Genomic DNA, 20,096 nt, shown 5'->3' on the forward strand with positions numbered 1-20,096 from the left:
TTGAAGAACTCCGGTTACAGGGGACTAACCTTCATTTCTTTTTTGAGTGACCTCTACACATTCCCACTTTTAGCATAGTTTGATAAGCAGTACTGTCAACTGAAGAAAATGGTACACTGCATCCTATTTCAACAGTGACTGAGTACTGCCCTACCAAATGCACATCACATATCAAGATCCTAACTCAAGCGGATAATGTTTAGTAAATATGTACAGAGCACTATGTTGCAATTCTGCAGATTTCAACAATGGGAATATGTTTAAGCCATACTATAGAAACTGACTTGGCCCTAGGGGAGTGTGCCCTCACTCTTGCAGGAAGAGAGGCAGAAGCTAGTTTGTAACTCTCCTTCATATGTAGTCTAACCCATTTGGAGAAGCATTGTGATGGGATTGTCTATTATGATTATCTATAAGAAATAAAGTGATCTGAGGACTTTCTAAAGTCTAGTTCTTTTTCAGATAGAAGGCTACTGCCTATTTAGCATCTGATGTGTGCAGTTTTGATTCATCTGAATGTGCAAGAAGTCTGGGAAAGACTGGTAGACTGACTAATTAAGATGGAAGACAGTTACCACCTTGGGCAGAAATTTTAAATGTAGATAAAGGAACACTTTGTTTCTATAGAAAACTGAACAGTGGCTCTGCCTTTAAGGCTTGTAGTTCGCTTCTGGTTCTGGCAGATGTTACCGCAACAATGAATGCTATTTTGATTGATAGATAAAACACTAAGCACTCAGTTTTAGATGATGGTCTCATAAGTTGAAAAAGGACTAAGTTAAGGTCCCATGATGACTTGGAATCGTTGTCTGGCATTATACCCTTTAAAAATCCTTCACAGACCTTTAACACTATATCTTTCGTAGACCTTCTCCATCTGGAGCAATAGCATTTATGAGTAGATTGCTTTCTGGAGTTTAGCAGGATGTGTTATACATCTGACAAACAGGCTCTCTCTAAATCAGTGAGTGTCCTACAGACCTTGCTACCAGGTGTACCACAGGTCCATATGCAAAATCCCACCATCCTGCTGAGGATAACAGATCTGTGGTCGCTGGTAGAGAACAGTATACTATACTTTGAAGAGGTGAAGGAGATCTGGTAAGCACTTTTGTCTTGACCATGCTTGAGCAACCAGAATTATATTGTTTTTATCTTCTGTTTTGTTCTTTGGATTAAAAGAAAAATGGGTAAAGGTATGGAAAAGACCTATTTTCTAGCTGAGTAGGAATGAATCTGAAATGGAGTAGAAGCTCAGGCAACTGGCATCATGTATCATTGTAACCAGATCAACTTCTGGATGATGCCAAAAAGTGAAGAAGATTTTCTTTGCAACTGATGTATTTAGAGACCATTCGTTAACTCCTCTTAGTTTCTGCTGACACAATCCACCAGCTTGTGTTTTCCCACTAGGTGAAAAGCTATCACGTAAATATGAGGTATGCACCAGCTCTGTAGCACTGTAATATCTTTATGTAGTTGAGAGGAATGAGCTCCTCCCTGTTTGTTCACAATGAACATAGCTGTCGAATTGTCAGTGAGTACTTTGTCTTGTGAGGCAGAAAGGATCTGAGAGCAAGACTGATTACCTTCAACTGCAATACACTAATATGCAGCTGTTTTTCAAAGTGCTTCCAATGACTGAGTTATTAGGTCACTGAAATGCATTCCCATCTCAAAGTGGAAGCATCCAGCTGACAGTTACTGATGGGAGTGGAGGCTCAAATGCTATTCCCTTCAGGATGTTGACTGTGTCCATCATGTAAGAGACAGGAGCTTCTCTTCTGGGAGAAATAACTTAAGGACATACTGTCTGAACTCGGCAGGTAATTTTTCACCAGCCAATGTTACAGAGCTCTCATTCTGAAATGAGCACATGGAGTTATATAGGTTGTTGAAGCCAGCTCGGCCTGAGGAAGAACATTACTGTCGGGTTGGGGTTTCCCTGAAGTCTGATAATAGCATACTGAGTTTTTAAGGATCTTTCCTTTGGAAGGAACACTTTTTCTGTTTAGGAATCTAAAACTACCCTGAAGACAAGGATTTATTGTGTAAGACTTCTATTCCTACAACTATTTGCAGATCCAACTTGTCTTACTGACAGCACAGAGGTATTGGACCAGACATTCAGAATAGTAGCACTTGTTACAGAAAGAGTATAACATGCTTTTAGGATGCCACCTTATGCTTCAGTCTAGGATCTAAGGATGTTATAGGACCCAATCCAGAGGAATAAGAGCAACTTGGAACAGTGACTGGACCTACTGACTGGCTGGCATTATGTACCACAACTCCTCCCAAAACCAGGAGTACTGGATTCAATGGAACTCCTAACAATATTGGCTCTGCCAAGACTGACACCTGGATCATTCTGCTACATTTGGAATGAGGATCCTCTGGTACCAAGGGCTTTACCACCTTTTTTCCTGGATCAGAGGATGGTAGCTTGAACAGAAACTTAGGATGCTGCCTCTTAGTTCCCAAAAGAATGAGGGGCAATGCAGGCCACTCTTTACTCATGGAACCAGATTCATCAGCACTAGAGGACTTGGACTATAGGCCCTCCTGCTGCAGGAGGACTTGGAGCAGATTTTGACACTCCTTACAGGCTCTTGAAGTAAAAGTCCTGCATACTGTGCACTGGAAAGGAAAATGTCCCTAAGATAGCACAAGACACCTCGTACAAGTGAGAGAGAAAAGACAATAGTGAAGAGACATCTGAAATCCTGGCCACCTTCCCTTCAGATCTGCCTCAGAATATGGGAACCACCCTGGGGTGCAGAACCTATAAGTATCCTGATAATTGTAAAACAAAACACATTTCAATAAAATAAAACAGTTAAACTACTCCTAAAACTAGCTAATAGTACAGAGTTGCTTGAAAAGGTGGATCTGGACGGGTTCCAGTCTGTTTGCAAATGTAGTTGGAAGAAATTGAGACAGCTGGAGTGCCACCTACTTTATAGCCTCATCCTCAGAATACGCACAGTAAGGGTGGGGGCAGGAAGGAGTGCAAGAATGCTCCAATGGGTCTGGCTATGAATTGTTCCACCATCAGAGCTGCCACGCTGGCACATCCCAAAGTGGGAATATGTAGCGGTCACTCAAAGAATTAAAAAAAAACCTTTTCCATTCATGGTCTACTTATTGGAGCCTTATCAGTGTAACCCAATTCTTGTTAGCATGGATTGACAAACACCTAGTAGCTGGAGGACTAACTGGTTGGAGGTACTAAACTGGAGGTAGGTGGGGAGGAGAGAACATACCTAAGGTTTAGCACCAGTGAGCAGTGCGTTTCCCATGACACTGATTTCTATTAGGTTGCTTTCCCTGGCTTGGGACTCCATCTTTTGGATCAGTCTCTGATAGTAGGTATCTGATAAATCTGAAGCTCACCACACAACCCCACCAGCTGCTGCGAGAAGCATCATTCTGGTCTTCTCCCTCTAGAATGCTTCCTGGATGCTGAAGAGGAGGCATGAAAAGGAAGGGCTCTTCAGTTCTCTAACCTTCTCCCAGACTCTTGGCTGCTGCAAGAAGGGGAGAGGAAAGTTTCTACTGCTCTCCACCTCCTCCAGTCTCTGTTTTTTGAAAAATTTTCCCCACTACTTGTCTACCTGTTGCTATGCAGCTTTACCAACAGCAACGTGAAACGGACATGACTGACAGTTTTACTACTGCCTATTGATTTCTGAAAAGCAATACTGAAGCCCTTTTGTTAGTTGTAGTTTGCCACTTCTTGGCAAAGCTAGGAGCAGCAGCAGTGCCATCTGCTAGCAGACAGCACTCCATCAGTTTATACTGTTCACAGCTGGAAGGTTCTTTGTGTAGCCTTAATTGGCTGGCAACTTTTTTTTTTTTTAATTATATTCTGAAGAAATTGATTGTTTAGGCCAGCCACACTCACCAAGAAATATTTACACCCTGTTATTTGCAAAAAGGTGAATGGAGTTTTCAAGATTTGATTGTAATACATTTTAAACTATGCAACATTTGTGTACATGCATTTAAATCACTTTACCTCTAAAATTAGGTTAACATTTGTAGTCAGAGCTTGCACACGATGGAAGCTGGCAATTAAAGAAATAGGCAAGAATCCTTGTTGGTCCATCTTTCTCCTCAGAAAAAAGTCTCTTTCCAAATTTTCTGTGCTGAAATAATACTCACTGGAAAGAGAAACATGAAAATATGAGCCCAGTGTAGGGTATAGTTTAATTAATTTTACTCCAAGTTCATCCTTGTCAAAATCTTTATTACAAAACTTGGTATATTATTATTATAAAAAAAGATTGATATTTATCACTGTATGTTTGTTACTTATGAGCTAAAAGTTATAAAAACAGCCTAGCTAATTAAATAAGCCAAATGAAACAGTACTTTACGGTGATCAGTACAATACATTCATCCGAGGTACAATCGAGGCCTCATTTCTCATTTACCCAATTAGCATAAATGAATGACAAAAGTAAAATAAAAAAGCAGTATCCCTTTTCTGATCGTTCTTTTCTCCTTCTTACATGGATGGGAGGGAAATGGTATTCTCTCAGCATTCATGTGGATGATACCTCATATAGTTGTATCAATATCTCCATCCTGATCTGTATCTTTTTCTACAACTCAGGTAGCCAGCAGATCAGAATGTTTAGGTGCCCTATCCTAGAGTGAACGCATAGGCACAGGCATGCAGTCTAGAGCATACCTTCATGCAAGCTCAGGTGAGAAAGAAAGAAAGCAGAAAAAACACACTTTCCTTTTTTCAGTACACTGAGGTTAGTGCCTGAATGTTCCAAAGGATACTTGGCAAAAGTGAAGTTGTTCAAAAATAAAAGGTATTAAGGGAGTGAGATGTGGGAGGGAAAAAAAGGTGCAACAGGCTCTCTAGGTATCCCAGGTCAGGGGAGGAATAGATTGAGGGAAGAGGAACGAGTCTCTAGGGTGATTAAGTTGCTTTATGAAATGATCCCAAGATGTCAAGATCTACCAAATCAAATGATGGTGCAAACGCATGAAGGAATTATAACTGGGAGCTACCATAGAAAGATATAAACCTGAAGACATCCTGGGAAGAGGTATGAAAGCTCAAACCTGCAATGGCTACCAAAAAGCGGGGCCAACTCTGACAGATCCTGCGTGAGACTGTTTACATGCTCCCTAATTTCTTGGATTGGAAGATACTTTGTATGAATGTGGTCCTTTAGGAACTGGATACTTTAGGAAAAAAGGGGAGTTGAGAGTCAAATGCTGAGAGGATCTGAATGCTGAAAAGGTAAGGCATTAATGCAGATGAAAGGAATTTTGGTCTCTGGAGAGAATCATATTACGTGAAGACCTCTCATGAAGTTGAACTAAAGACAGAAGGTACTAAATAGGGGACTGCAATGTCTGAGCTGTAAAGAAGAAACACAATTTAATTTTTTCTTCATAGCCTTCAGTACCCAAGAAGTTTGAAGAACTAGCACTCTACATGAAAGACTTAACTTCAGCAGAGAACGGACACAAAACTTCAGAACTGGAAGAGATGTAGGCCACTTCTTAAAGTCTGAATCAGCACAGAAGAGTCTTTAAGGCTCTTTTTACCTGAAAAGTAGGAACTACTTCAGCATGCTATAAGCAAAGTAAACTTTGATCAATGAGGTCCCTATGCAATATTCTCCGCAATAATATTCCACATGCTATTCTGAATTCCTAACTTTTTCCAAGTGAAAGACAAAACAAGTACAGACACACTAACACTGTTAATTAATATGTTACCTTTACATCTATAAGGTAAAGGTAAAACTCGAGATGTGTTTGACCTAATCTCCCAAGTTCCAAAAGCAGGAATGAATAAAGGAAACTGAAGTTGACTCAGATTCTTAACTACTTTACTGGTATCCACCATCCTGGAAGAGGGAATCTGAAAGAACATTAATGAAAATGTTTATGTTCTTCCTGTCTTTCTCTAAAGTCTTTTGAACTTATTTTCCCTCCCCTCCAGAGATGCAAGTTTGGATATACTCCTGTGATAACTTTAAATGAAATCTACTTTTTGATGTGAACTAAAGCATTTCTGAAGAATCAACATAAGGTTTGAAGTAAGTCTGATGCAATATATACTTAGTTACATTTTTTTATTAAATGTTAATATGCATGCCTATAATAATCCTCCTCCCCAATCAAGTTGGTCCCCGTTATATGTATAGAATTGCTCTATCTTGACATTTTTGTTCTTTACTGCAATCAGAAATCCTCTCACCTCAGATGGAGATTTAACATTTTTCATATTTAGAGCTTAATAGTTCTAAAACTCATTTATACACAAGGATACAACCCTTACTTATCCAAAATATCTTTACTTCCTTGGACTCCAAAAAGAACTCCTCTCTGGAGGGCTGAACATTCTGTGCAAGTTTATTTTGCATGAACTTCTCTCTTTGGCATTCTAACTTTCATAATTTATAATTAGAAAAATATCAAGCAGAACGTTAAACACTTCCATTTAGATGACATTTAAAAAATAGTTGAGGAAGAAATATAGCTTTCCACCACTTTGTTCAAATGCAACAAGAAAGGAAAAAGATTACAGAACCTCAGATTCCCAGAAGCATTTGAATGAGGGAAAAAAATGAAAAAAATTATATTCTAAACCTGCTCAACAGTATCTCTCATGAAAGGCAAATTCCACAACCAGTGAATCTTAGGGATTTCGAACAGGCCAGGTGACCAATGACTCTGGTTAACCTGCCATCCAGCCAGTTAAGCCTTTAACTGACACTTGCCAACATCTTGTTGCTAAAAGATAATACAAACAACATCAGAAGTGACCAATGTGTCTGACACTTTGCTGAGCATCAGAGGGGGACATCAATGTGTCCTACCTTAGAAGATCTGGATTCTACACTGCATGCCCAGAAATCTGACCAACAGTGGAGTGTCTGTGCTCCTCCCTCACTTGACTGAGGACAGTGGAGGCTGATTATCCTGACATGGAGCTGTATGTCCACTGTCAAGTCTCAGAGGGGCCTGGCAGCAGGAGTTAGAAAAAACTGCAATATAGGATTGAAGTTGATAGCCATAAGTCAGATACTTTCTGCCCTTAAAAAGGCCTTTCTTAATTTTTTTTTTTTGCATCAAATGTTACAAAAGAAGCAAGAGTAAAATAAGCAAATCGCTTCATGGAATACAACGGCAATATAATCCACCACAAAGGCATCACAGAGAAACACCACTGGCAAATGTAAAAGTGTAGAATATCAGCCAGTGGGGGAAAATGTCCCTTTTCAGTAGTGACTTAGTGTGTTCCAGGATTTTGCATGATATGCCTCTTTGCGATAATCAGCCTTCCAAATGGTTTCTCACTCCTTAATGATGTACACTGAAAATAAGTACTTCAGATTATTGAAAAAAATCTAGTATATGGCTCACTTAAAAACATTTTTATTTGGTTCTTTCAGGTGAAACACACTGACAAAATACAGAGCTGAAAAGATTTTTTAAAAATGTAATTGATAACAAATGGGCGAAGTCCCTTCAGAAATTTGAGCTACATACCCAGGAAAGAGTCTTACATGCTAAGAGACCAACAGTACTCTAAAGGACAAGCAGACAGACATCCATTCTTCAATTTCAAACCCAAGTAAAGGAGTATATGTACCATAAATAAGGAAGGTACATGGATTAAAGGCAGATGACTATAGTACCAGAAGGTTGAAGATCTCTCTCAAAGTTCTCACTTCTCAGATATTCAGGTTTTTTTCCACTCCATTACTCAGCATAATTAAGCAGATATTTACTAGTAATGGATACACCTATGGTTGGTAGCTAGTATGGTTGGTAGCTAGTATCTCCAGCGCTACTTAAGTGATATACAATATACAGAAGACAGAGGTCAAACATTGTTTGAAATGAATTATATTATCTTAAGTAGATGCCTGAATTTTGTCTAAAAAAAATATTCACACATTAAGCAGTGTACTTACATTTGACGTTTAATGTATTCTTTGAGCAGTGTTTCATCCACAGAATACATTTGTACTCCTGTTCCATCGTCATAGTAATACATCATACTAGCATTAAGTTCTGGTTGAAATGGCTGATTGGTCCTTTCACCATACAGTTCTTGGTAACCATATGAATACTCATAGTTCACTTCAAAAAGAATGGAGTGAGGAGTAAGGGGAAGGAAAAGAATTTAAGATAAAGAGAAAAATTCAATAAAAAATATTGTAAGGGATATAAACAAACTGTATTTGTGCAACAGGCATTCAGTATCTGTTCTCAATAAAAAGTATTCAAGATATACTACTTGCAACGTGACATGCAAGCCACATGGATTAGTATATAGGATTTGATTTGAGGCAAAGGGAGTTGTACAACTTAATGTTTAAATCTTATATTAACTTATATTTTCCATCTTTAAAATCTACTCTCATACTTCGAGGGTTTCCTCTGCCACGCCCTCTTCCTCTGCCACGCCCTCTTCCTCTGCCTCTAAAGAATCCTCGAATGCTGCCACCTTCACTTCTGACACTGGAAACTTCATCATGGTCATCTCTTCTCTCTCTATCACGGCGCCAAGCTTTTAAAGAGAAAAAAATAGTACTGTATAGACAATCAATTGAGAAATTCCATGAATAAATAGTCTCAGAGAATTATTCCATGGGTATTAGGTACATAGTTTTGCACTGTAAAGCGTAAGTCAAACATCACAGAAGCTGACTAGTAAAGCAGGAAGTGATTTTCAAGTATAATGGATTTCAAAACAAAAAAACTTATGAATTGCCTTAGCCATTCCATGTTTAAGACTGACATTCGCTCTTTAACAATATTTTGAAATTTTTTAGAGTCCACAGGCACACTCGGATTCTCTTGGAAACTTTACTGCATCATCCGGACCCTAGGGTTGTTGTATTAGTTTAGCTGGAATATGAGCTCTCTAAACAGCTAATATTTCTAAGGCCATGTCCAGACTACCCGCCGTATCGGTGGGTTAAAATAGATTGCTTGGGGATCGATATATCGCGTCTAGATTAGACGCGATATATCGATCCCCAAGCGCGCTTATATCGATTCCGGAACTCCATCAACCCCAACGGAGTTCCGGAATCGACAGGGAGAGCCGCAAACATTGATCCCGCGCGGTGTGGACGGGTGAGTAATCCGATCTTAGATATTCAACTTCAGCTACGTTATTCATGTAGCTGAAGTTGCGTATCTAAGATCGATTTCCCCCCCCGTAGTGTGGACCAGCCCTAAGTGTTCTCAAATCTACATCCATACTCAGATTGTTCTGAAAATTTCAATACCTCATCGTGACTAGGGATAAAGTTAGTACAGCAAGTTTGGGATCATTTGACCAAGGTGTTCTGCAGATAAAATCAGATCCCTCTGGGGCGGCCATAACATTCAAATTGCTTGTGACATTAGCATATTTCCATAAAATATATGGAGTGCAATAAGTGTGACTATAATATAACTGGAATATGCTTTGTGCAAAAGATCTCTTGTAAGGTATCATTACAAAGCTTATTCTATCTGTATGAATGTACCCTCCTTGTATCTGAAACTAGGAATATGAAGTATGACTCTGGGATCCTACTGTAATTATGCAAAGTATGAGCCATTAATAGTGGTTTGGAATCTGGATGGCTCCCACTGACGAGGACAATTGCCTGTAAATGGCTCTGTTTACTTGCAAACCTTCATGGGTGGTGATGAATGAGGTCTCACAGGACATATGACCACATCACATAATACTGGAATCCATCTTAAAACTGGTGCTTTTCCATTTAGAAGGAGGGGTGGGGACCCAGAGAGACAAAAGATTCCTGCCTTGTGACAAAGCTATAAAAGGGGGTGGAACAAAACAAAGGGGGCTGCCAGTCATGAGAAAACCCCTAGTTACCACCTGAGCTGGAATTAACAAGGACTGTACTACGGGACAGGACTGGTCCCAGACTAGGAAGGAGTCTACTTTGTGAAAGAAGCTTACTGGAACATCTCTGAGAGTGAGATATTATCTGTATCAGTTTCTTAATGTATTAGGCTTAGACTTGCGTGTTTTTGCTTTATTTTGCTTTGTGATTTACTTTGTTCTGTCTGTTATTACTTGAAACCATTTAAATCCTACATTTTATACTTAATAAAACCACTTTTGTTTATTTATTAACTCAGAGTAAGTGATTCATACCTGGAGAAGCAAACAGTTATACCAGTTACAGAGGGCATACAATTTATGAGTTTGCCCTGTATAAGCTTTATATAGAGTAAAATGGATTTATTTGGGGTTTGGATACCATTGAGAACTGGGTGTCTGGGTGCTGGAGATAGGTGATCTGCTGAGCAGTTTTTCGTTCAAGTCTGCAGCTTCAGGGGCGAGGACCAGACATGGGTCTGTGTTGCAGCAGACTAGCGTGTCTGGCTCAACAAGGCAGGGTTCTGGAGTCCCAAGCTAGCAGGGAAAAATGGGATCAGAGGTGAGTCCAGCACGTCAGGTGACAGTCCCAAGGGCATCTCTGTGACTGGACCCGTCACATATGGACAGTGTCTTGAAGACAGATGTGCCACAGGAGGGCCTGGAGAAGACTTTGTGGTGCAAACTTAGGTCATTTAGTCAAGAGATTCCTCCTCTTCCAAAAGTGAGCTGTTTATAAAATGTTCAGATTCTTATATTTTTATTGGTGCAGAGCTAGAAAAAGAATAAGGCTTCAACTCTCAGCTATGTATGTAATTGGATTGCTCCGAAGTTCAGTTATTAACAGTACCATGGATCATTTTAGAAATTTAAAAGTTTATGCAACTCTGCTTAGAGTCTGTTTCCCTGTAAGCTAATGTTTCTGCAGTAAATTCTTTGTGAGTGCCAAAGTCCTATATCTAAATGGTGGCTCAGGGGAACAAGCACTGACTGCACCCTGAACCCAAAGGTCATGACTCTCCTCTGGAGATATGAATGATGTGCACATTAATGCTCTCAATGTGCCTTTGCTTGGTGTCTGCAGCCACAATACAGTTCCTTTTGGAAATGTGAGAGGTGCATGCAATTTTGAGGAAGCTTGGCACCCCATAAGCATACCTGTCCAACCCTGGGATAGTATGGTGGGTAATACTATCTCTGGGATATGTATGGTGGTATGAGATAGGCTGTTATGGGAGGTACTAATTGCCAAACTGAGATAGTCAGACCAAAGAGACCAGCGGAAGAATCCCAGCCAGGATAAATTGGGTCTATGCCAAAAACACTGGTTGAACTCCTGCCGAGAAGCACTAGATTTGAAAAACCAGGGATGTGCTGGGCATTGGAACACCAGGCACAAAATGCTGAGGCCAGAGTGTGAAGTTCTGAACAGGCATGCAGCATGGACAGCACAGGCGTAAAAGCACTGAGTCCAAGGGAGTGAGGATGAATACTCCCACTGCAATGAATTAAACATTTCACATCTTTCAGAGCTTTTGTTTTACTCTGTATTCATCACCATCAGATTCACCTGACAACATCGCATTGAGACGAACAGGCCACTATACACACCCCCATGAGACTCCTATTCTAAAGAGAGGTGTGGCACAGCTACTTCTCCATACACACACTAGACCCCCCAGACTTGGGCAAGGACTCTAGAGTTCCATTCTTTGCCCCGTTCCTGCATCCAGCTGGCATATGTACTCCTCCTCACAGTTGCACCATCTTTCTTTTTCCTCAGATCCATCCACACTCACCACAGCATGGAGCGTGCCATGAGGAAGGTGAAGCTGGTAGCTGAGTAGTGAAGAGTTACGTCCAGAACGCCTCATTGTACCCACCCCACAACCAACCCTTAATCATTCCTACCTCACTATCACCACGTTCTCAAAAGGGAAATTCACTACCAAAAACTTTATCAGAGTGAAAGTGGCTTAGCACTGTTTCACGTCTTTCCTAGATTAATGAAGTAGAGCTAAACTGAGGCCTCAAAGCCAAAAAATATAGAAACTTCTCCCGCAGCACCTAAATTGTGCCCTGCTGGAGCTGGCAGTAGGCACTGGGACCAAACCAAACCTAACATACCCCTAACAAACATCTGCGATTTTCTGTGGTGTGCTGTGTTGGGTCCAACACAATTCTCTACCATCATTCCTCTTGACACACACTCCATGATTCTCACTAGCTGTACCAATTTAGGATTAGTAGCAGCAGATTTCTAGATCTCTATTTTCTGACACGCATTATGCAGGAGGCCTGAACAGATGATTTAAAGCAGATGGCCCTCTTAGCTCTAAAATATAATACATTAAAGATTTTTAAAAGGTTGGTGGAATAACTGCCACTGTGTCCTGCAGAGGCTGACATTGCAGTAGGTATTTCAACAAGATTAGGGAAAACAAGATTGTTTCAATTCATTCTAGCTCTCTTACATGTTCAGTGCTCACCAGAATTTCACATCTGCATTGGCACTCTCACTGCCATGCATCCTCTGTGCCATGCTATGGCTCAGGGGAGTTCCAGTGGTCTTCTGGCATACATCATAGTGTACTATAAGGCTCAGTCAGGGCTAACTGAAGGTACGGTGATGTCTCAGAGGAAATGCTTAGGATAAGGATGAACAGGTATTAACATCTGACAAGTCTTCAGTGGTTTGTTTGGAGTCAGTAAAGTGGTCAAGAGTTAGCTAAACCTGACCTGCACACATTTGCTAAGCTGGACCTAAACTCAACATATATCCTAATCAAGAAAAGTTTAAGAGCTACCTCCTCTCACACTAACATTCACTCTCTTTGCTGTGTTCCACAGGCTCAAGAAGGGTATCATCCTCTGATCTCTCAAAAGGGCAGAGTTAAGGTTGTGTGGGGGTGTGGTAAGACATCACTTTAACTTCTTATTTTCTGGTTTTGAGAGGTTAAGTTTGGCCACTCCCCACATTCTGAAAGGGCACGAGTCAGTGCTAAACAACCTTAACTCAGTTAACAACGTACTTGGCAGTGATTTATTAATTTGCAATTGTGTGCATGTATACACACTGACATTCCCCTCTGGTGTTATCTGGACTAGTCATCTGCTAGGCCTCTCCAATCCTTGACTCTTGGAGCCAACCTTACCCTGCTCTGCTGTGAGAACTCCCACTCCTGGGCTGTTCATGCACAACCTTTGGCACATAAGCTGCTCTCCCAGCTGCTTGCAAGCAAATGACACTAGTCAATATCTCTTGTCCCAGACACAACCCTGGGAACCTCTGTCTTGCAGTGTCCAGTTGTATCTGCTAGATGGTGCACTCTTATATAAGGTTGTCAGTTTAACAAAGAAATTGATATGTACAAGGCTTGTTCTCCCAAGGGGAGTTTCTGACACTGCAAACCAAATGCACTGCTTCAGGCAGTATAAACAAACAGATCTATAAAGGTAGATTTAAGTGATTATAAGTCAAAGCATAACAAGTCAGATTTGGTCAAATGAAAAAAGCAAAATGCATTCTAAGCTGATCTTAACATTTTCACTGTCCTTAAAAACTTAGATGCTTCTCACCATAGGCTGACTTTTCAGTCAGGCTCTCCTCTTTGATCAGTGTTTCAATTGCTTGATGGTGGTGGTGTCTGTAGATGTAGGTGGGAGAGAGAGAACATGGCAAAATGTGTGGAAGGAGGGAAGGAATTGACAAGGATTTGTAGGGGATCTTAATGCATGTCAGTCTGTTAGCAAGAGTCAAGCTAGCAGTTAACAAGAGTCATTAGGGTTACAGCTGGTCTGACGCGAGACTTGTAGAAGCGAGGATGGTGTGAGGCAAGTGGGAAAGAACTATGTGAGAAGTTGTCACAACCTTGCACTGATAACCAAATACGTAGACTGGCATCTTCCAGAAGTGAGAAAAATAAGATAGCAGGGTGGCCTATGCATAAACAAAATGCAGCTGTTGCTTATTACTGTCTGTATTATTGCTTGTTATTGTCTGTAACAAAGGTATAAATGCTTGCTGTAATTGTTTACCTGTTGAGACCTGTATGGGACTGGGGCAACCCTGTGTCCTAGGACACTCCCTCCCCTCTATTGCAATTGCTTGAGAAATAATAAAATATCTGATTTTGCTGCACCCAAAGAAAAAGCAAGAACTGTGTCCTTTCTTTCCTCTTGGCTTTGCCCCCATCCCCTTTAGAGTCAGGTGAGCATTACCTCATCGCAGTTTCAAACTGACTAAAGGAAGGGGATGACCCCTTCCAGGGAGTCACAGATTATTTTGTTGCTGCCTAAACCAGTGTCAATTGTTCTTGTGAGGCTGGGCTGGGTTTGTCCCATTTGTGCCCTGAAGAGGTGAGAACTGCCTTTCTGTTCTTGGAGAGTTTTTGCATGGGCTTGCTTTAAGCCATGAGGATACATTTTCAGCCTCATAACTATATTACATGAAATTATAACCTATAACAACCACGATCAGTGTGCATCATAAACCTTCCAAAAACAGTCAACATGACGAACTGTGTATTGGATACCACACAATCATTTTATAAAGATGAACATGGGAGTGTAGGGTGTTCCCCTGAGGTACAGATCATCTCTCTCTCTCTCTCTCACCCACCCACCCAATGAGTCAAAATCCTAAAACAGTTTTAAAGAACAATTTTTCTTCCGTTCACTATTCAACTAGAGTAATGAACTACAATTAAGTTCTTTCAGATAAATTATTGCATTGTTAACACTAAAGTTAAATTTCTGCACAACCAACTATGTTACTAAAGTCTGTTCAGGAGACACTCAGTATTGGAATAGTAGGTCAGGAAAAAAAGGCCCTGGACAGATGACATGGACTGGCTTTAACATCCTGTCTCAAAACATACCTAGTTTCTATCAGTGTTTTACTTTAACTGACATGAACATTCAATGAACAAAAATTTTAAGTTACACTTGGGAACCACTGTAAAAGCCAGCGTTAGGACTGAAAACCACTTACTTCTTGACTCGTTTCGTCTGTTGTTGTATGGCACTAATTTGCTTGTTTCTGGCTGAGATCTTGAACTATTTAGAGAGCCTGTTCCTTCTTGGCTATCTGGTCTTACATCATCTAAATGAAGTGGTACCCACTTCTGCCTGTTACCTTAAGAGTGAAAAAAAATATATTTTCAACTTTAACTATGGGGCAGCTAGGCATTTCACTATAATTTAACTGTTTAGAATATATTGTAGAATTCATTTTTAAAGCTAGAATAAGTAGCTCTTAAATAATTAGTTTACCTAAAATATTTAGGCAATAGAAAATATGTTAATGCCAATTCTGTAAGTAAAAAAATCAGAGAATAGTAACTTTTGAGTTTTAAAAGATGTATCTTAAATAAGCCTTGAATCTAATAACTGAAGTGAGTTTGGTCAAGCTCCAAGGAGAAACCACAAGTGGAGGTTACTTACTGTAACTGGAGGTTCTTCGAGATAGGTGGTCCCTATCTACATTCCACATATGCGTATGCATGCAGGACATGCACCCGAGTCCAGAACTTCTTCAAAGCAGTGTCCATTGGCCCACACATGTAGTTCTTCTCATGCTCCCGACCAAGGGCTTAAGAGGCAGTGTGGGTTGACATCTCTCCAGTTCCTCCTCTTTCTGCATATCCAACAGGACCCAAAGCATAGGGGATAGTGGGGCAGGGGGATAGTGGAGTACAGATAGGGACTACACATCTTGAAGGAACCTCCAGTTACAGTAAAGTAACCTCCACTACTTCAAGTGATGGTCCCTGTGCATATTCCACACATGAGTGATTAGTCTGAATACTGCTGGCCAGAGGCTGGTAAGAAGAAGCTGGTAGCAAAGATGCTTGCAGCACTACTGATCCCACCACTACATCCACAGCCGAGGCATGAACTAGAGCGTAGTGTGTCACAAATGCGTGAATCAAACTCCAGGTAGCCTCTCTGCAGATGTTCTGCAGCTGAATGTCTTATAGGGATGGAGTGATCTATGACACCCCCAAGGGGAAGAATGTTTGATATCTTGTAGCACTCTAAGACACATCCTGAAACCCACTTAGAAAGCCTCTGGGATGATATGGCTTGCCCATGGAATATCTGCTACAGTGACAGAGTCTGGGTCATTTCCCAATAGGCTTGGATCTTTGTAGTTAGAACCCCAGGGCCTGCCAGACATCAAAGGAGTGAACTCTCGTGTCTTCAGAGAAATGTGACGTTTCTGTAAAAATAAAGGTAAGTATTGTTTGACTGACGTGGAACTCAATCTTTGAAGAAACTTGGGTGTAGTCAAAAAGAAATCTTTTCTTTGTGAAATGCTGTATCAGGAGGGTCCACCATGATAGCTCTGAGCTTGCTGACCCTCCTAACTGAGGTGATGGTGATTAAAAATGCCATCTATATGGACAGGTGGACATGGCACAAGTCGCTAGGGGTCGAAAGGTGGACTAGTGAGCTTGGACAGGATGAGGTTAACATTCCATTAAGAAGTAGGTTTAAGCCTGGTGGGAAGGTCCTGATCAGGCCTTTCATGAATCATACTGTAGCTGTGAGAGTAAAGACCACTGGAGGAAGGAAGGCACTAATCACTGGTAGGTAAACTCTTAAAAAGCCAGCAGAGACCCCGGAAGTCTTCAGGGACACGATATACTGCAGCTATTCCAGTTCTAGACTATCTGGAGAACAATGATGTTGTTGCGCCCAGGCTGAAAAGAATCTCAGTTTAGCCTGATGATAGGTTTTGGTAGACTCTTTAGTACTCTGGCTAAAGATCACCTGAACTGGGGCTGAACACAAGCATCCTATTTCCAATGCCCATCTAAAAACCAGGATGTGAGATGGCATGAGCCCAGATTGGGATGCTTCATCTTCCCTCATCTGGGTTCAGGAGATCCAGGAACAGGCAGATCTTGATTGGTGTTGGTGGCGCAGACATCAATAGAAATTCTGTGAACCAAAGCTGTCTGAGTCAGTGGGTATAAGGAGAATGATGTTGGCTCTGTTGCTATGAATCTTCCCTATGACTTGCAGAAACAGAGGAATGCGAGGAAAGGCAATCTGAGGCCATTCATCCAGGACATCAGCAAAGTGTTACCCTGAGAGTCACAACAGGGGGAGCATTCTATTCATTTGCAACTCAAAGAGGTCCCACAGCAAAATAACCTGTTGTGTAAAATCTCACTTAGGACTGTGTCATGAACCTCCCACGAATGGCCCATTGAGAACCTTCTGCTTAATTTGTATGCCAGGGAGTTGTGAATGCCTATAGATACGTGGCCTGTATCGCAATGTGGTTCCTGACATCCCTGTTCCAAAGTCTGACAACTTCCTGGCAGAGTGGATAAGACCTCCCTATGTGTTTATATAGACCACCATGGTGATAAGGTCCAATATTACGTGTATACATAGTGAGCATATAAGTGAAAGGAAGACCTTGCATGCAAGGAGGAACAACCTCATTTCCAATAAGTTTGTATGTAGTCTGGCCTCTCATGGGGACCTAGTGCCCTGAGCATCCCACTGGTCTCTCATACTGGTGGCCCTGGAAGTGGCATTGCTCAAGGGAATTCCCAGCTATGACCTTCTCTGGGTTTGACCACTAAGGCTATGGCTACACTTGCAGATGTACAGCGCCGGCAGTTAAACCAGCCCTTGGAGACAGCAGCAGGGAAAGCGCTGTCATGTGTTCACACTGTCAGCTGCAAGTGCAGCGGCATGGCCACATTAGCAGCTCTTGCAATGCCACAGAGAGCAGTGCATTGTGGTAGCTATCTCAGTGTGCAAGTGGCTGCAGCCTGCAGCAAGTGGCTGCAACATGCTTTTCAAATGGGGGTGGGTAGGTGGAGTGTGACAGGAAGTGTGTTGTGTTTATGTGGGGTGGGGAGACTTCTTTTTTTGGGGGGGGCAGAGTGTGTCAGCATGCTTTCTTGTACGTTCAGACAGCTGCAGGGGGAAAGGGGGAAACCCTGGCATCAGCCCCCACCCTGCACCTTTTTCTCACACACACACACACCCCTACCTCTGCAGCAGGAGCATTCCACTGTAATGGTTTGCAGATAAGCATGCCAGCGGTCAGAAACAGAGCTTTGAAAGGGGACATCCACATGCCTACAGCTGAATTCAAAACAATGACGAGAGTGGCCACTTGACTTCAAGGGATTATGGGATGTTTCCAGAGGCCAATCACAGTGCAGTAATGCAATATGTCATCTACAAGGACCCCCAGCATTTCAGCCAGGGCACAGCAAGCTCTACGCTTCTCATGGAGGTGGGTTACTGGGGCACTCCAACCGCAGAGTCCAGGTGCTCTATATGCCCTGTCAGTGTGGAAACCTCAGGAGTTAGGGTGCTCGGAGCTTATTTAATGTGCTCGAACTTGCAAGTGTAGCCAAGCCCTTCGTTTCGGAGGTGACGACTATCAGGAACTACCACCTTGGAGTTGATGTGGTCTTTGCTTGGTCGCTAGATCAAGTAGAGCCAAGCCTGTAGGCACTGCAAGTGGAATCTGGCAAAAGGAGTCACACAGGTGCACGTGGCCATGTGGCCTAAAAGTGAAAGGCACTTGTGTACTGTGGCTCATGTTCTGTGGATGATGTGCGACATCAAATTGCTCATCGCAAGAACCCTTTTGTGAACGCTTTCGTGGAAACTGAGTCCAAATTTTGCCCCATAAGAAGTTTATTGACTGGTGGGTAACAAAGTCTTTTCTTCATTTACGTAAATGCCTAAGGCAGTTAAAAGTTGTATGAAAAACCCTGTCACCAACCTGATGAAATCTGAGGAAGCAGTGGCCACCTTGGCCAATGAAGAAGCACCCAGTGAAAGCATCGGATCAGGTTCCACCTCCTTCCTCCTGGTACATGGACAGAACCAGCTTGCGAGAGGAAGAGGTGCGATATAACTTGAGGGGTCCCGATGCCTGCCATAAGGATCCCACGAACCCCAATAAGACCAGAAGGAGGCATCAATCGGTTGCGGGGAACTCCCAAGGAAGTCACTACCAGCGGTCCGGGGGGGGTGTCATACCCAGTGGAACAGCAAATGTAACCCCTCAACTGCCTCCATGGAGATACCAATGTGACCATATCCTCCGATTCATCTCATTTTGAGAATTGCTCCATTGGTAGCAGCAGTGCTCTCAGTGCCGGGGCACTTCTACCAGTAGGCTGGAGGTGAGACAGCTCCTAGGAGAGTTATGTAGCTGCATCTTCTGGATAAGGACATCCCTCAGGAAGGCCAGGCCAGAAAGAAGTGGAGACCATTGATAAGGAAGGAATATATCCTCTAGTGTTACACAAGTCTTGGTATGCCCTCATGCCTGAGCAGTTTCCACAGTTACATCTGACAGATCCAGTGCGTCGCAGCAACTGGACAGTCTTTACATGGATGATGCAGTACTGACAATGGGTCTAGACCATCACTTGTAGACGAAATCAGCAAACGTTCATCCTGATGATCGACAAGACCATAACCAGGGCGGGGCGAACCCAGGGTGCAAAGCCAATGGTGTGTGGGGGGGGGAAGAGACGAATAAATGATAGGAGGTAGAGCCCGAGAGCAGGACTGGGATCCCAAAGGACCTGCTGCCATAGTAGCAGGAGCAAGATAAAAATTCAACCAACAATACTGTAACAGGGAGGAGTGAGAATTATGCGGTGGAATGGGATCAGGATTTAAAAAAAAAACAGTCCTCCTGTGCCACAAACATGAAACGGTCTGGCCATCAGCCACGACTCTCTGGCTGCCCAGCTTTGAAGGTAGTTCCATTGCCAGCAGCAGTGCAGAAGTAAGGGTGGCAATACTTAATACTGCAGGGTAGGCAGCATGACTGGGATCCTGCATGACCCGCTGGCATAGTAGCGGGCGCGAGATTAAAATTCAACAAACAATGCAGGAGCATGTGGGAGTGGGTATTGCAGGGTAGGACTAGATTTAAAAAAATAGTCCCACACTGTGCTCTAGCAAGGGCTTCAAATATGCTGGCTCATCCCAGGCACTAAAATGCCTAGTTACATCACTGATGATTTGGCATCAAGGTGACAAATGCAGCTTTTTACATATCTTGCCCTCCGATCAGGTGGTCTTCATTGGAGCCTATTCCTTAGGTTCCATATGCCAAGTTTCATCCCACCTGCACAGGCTCAGAGGAAATGTGCTTCTTATGGACAGTCCTCAATAGGGATTTGTCCTTACTCCCACGGGA

The 20,096-nt window shown here is 42.2% G+C and overlaps 1 protein-coding gene across 6 annotated transcripts in view; it reads right to left on the reverse strand.

Annotated features, from left to right (window-relative positions):
- The window catches only part of LARP1B (La ribonucleoprotein domain family member 1B), a 117,612-nt gene that overhangs the window by 40,561 nt on the left and 56,955 nt on the right, over positions 1 to 20,096 (reverse strand). For 2 of the 6 annotated variants that reach the window (XM_030564110.1, XM_030564115.1), the window contains exons 5-9: positions 14,886 to 15,029; positions 8,414 to 8,557; positions 7,959 to 8,127; positions 4,022 to 4,166; positions 3,397 to 3,465 (exon numbers count right to left, since the gene is read on the reverse strand). In XM_030564110.1, the coding sequence (XP_030419970.1) occupies positions 3,397 to 3,465; positions 4,022 to 4,166; positions 7,959 to 8,127; positions 8,414 to 8,557; positions 14,886 to 15,029 (671 nt within the window). Of the gene's footprint in view, positions 1 to 3,396; positions 3,466 to 4,021; positions 4,167 to 7,958; positions 8,128 to 8,413; positions 8,558 to 14,885; positions 15,030 to 15,337; positions 17,310 to 20,096 lie in introns of those variants that run through there. The other 4 variants (XM_030564116.1, XM_030564112.1, XM_030564111.1 and 1 more) reach the window with 4 other exon arrangements.

The sequence above is a fragment of the Gopherus evgoodei genome, chromosome 5 (assembly GCF_007399415.2).
Source record: "Gopherus evgoodei ecotype Sinaloan lineage chromosome 5, rGopEvg1_v1.p, whole genome shotgun sequence".
Classification (NCBI taxonomy): domain Eukaryota; kingdom Metazoa; phylum Chordata; order Testudines; family Testudinidae; genus Gopherus; species Gopherus evgoodei.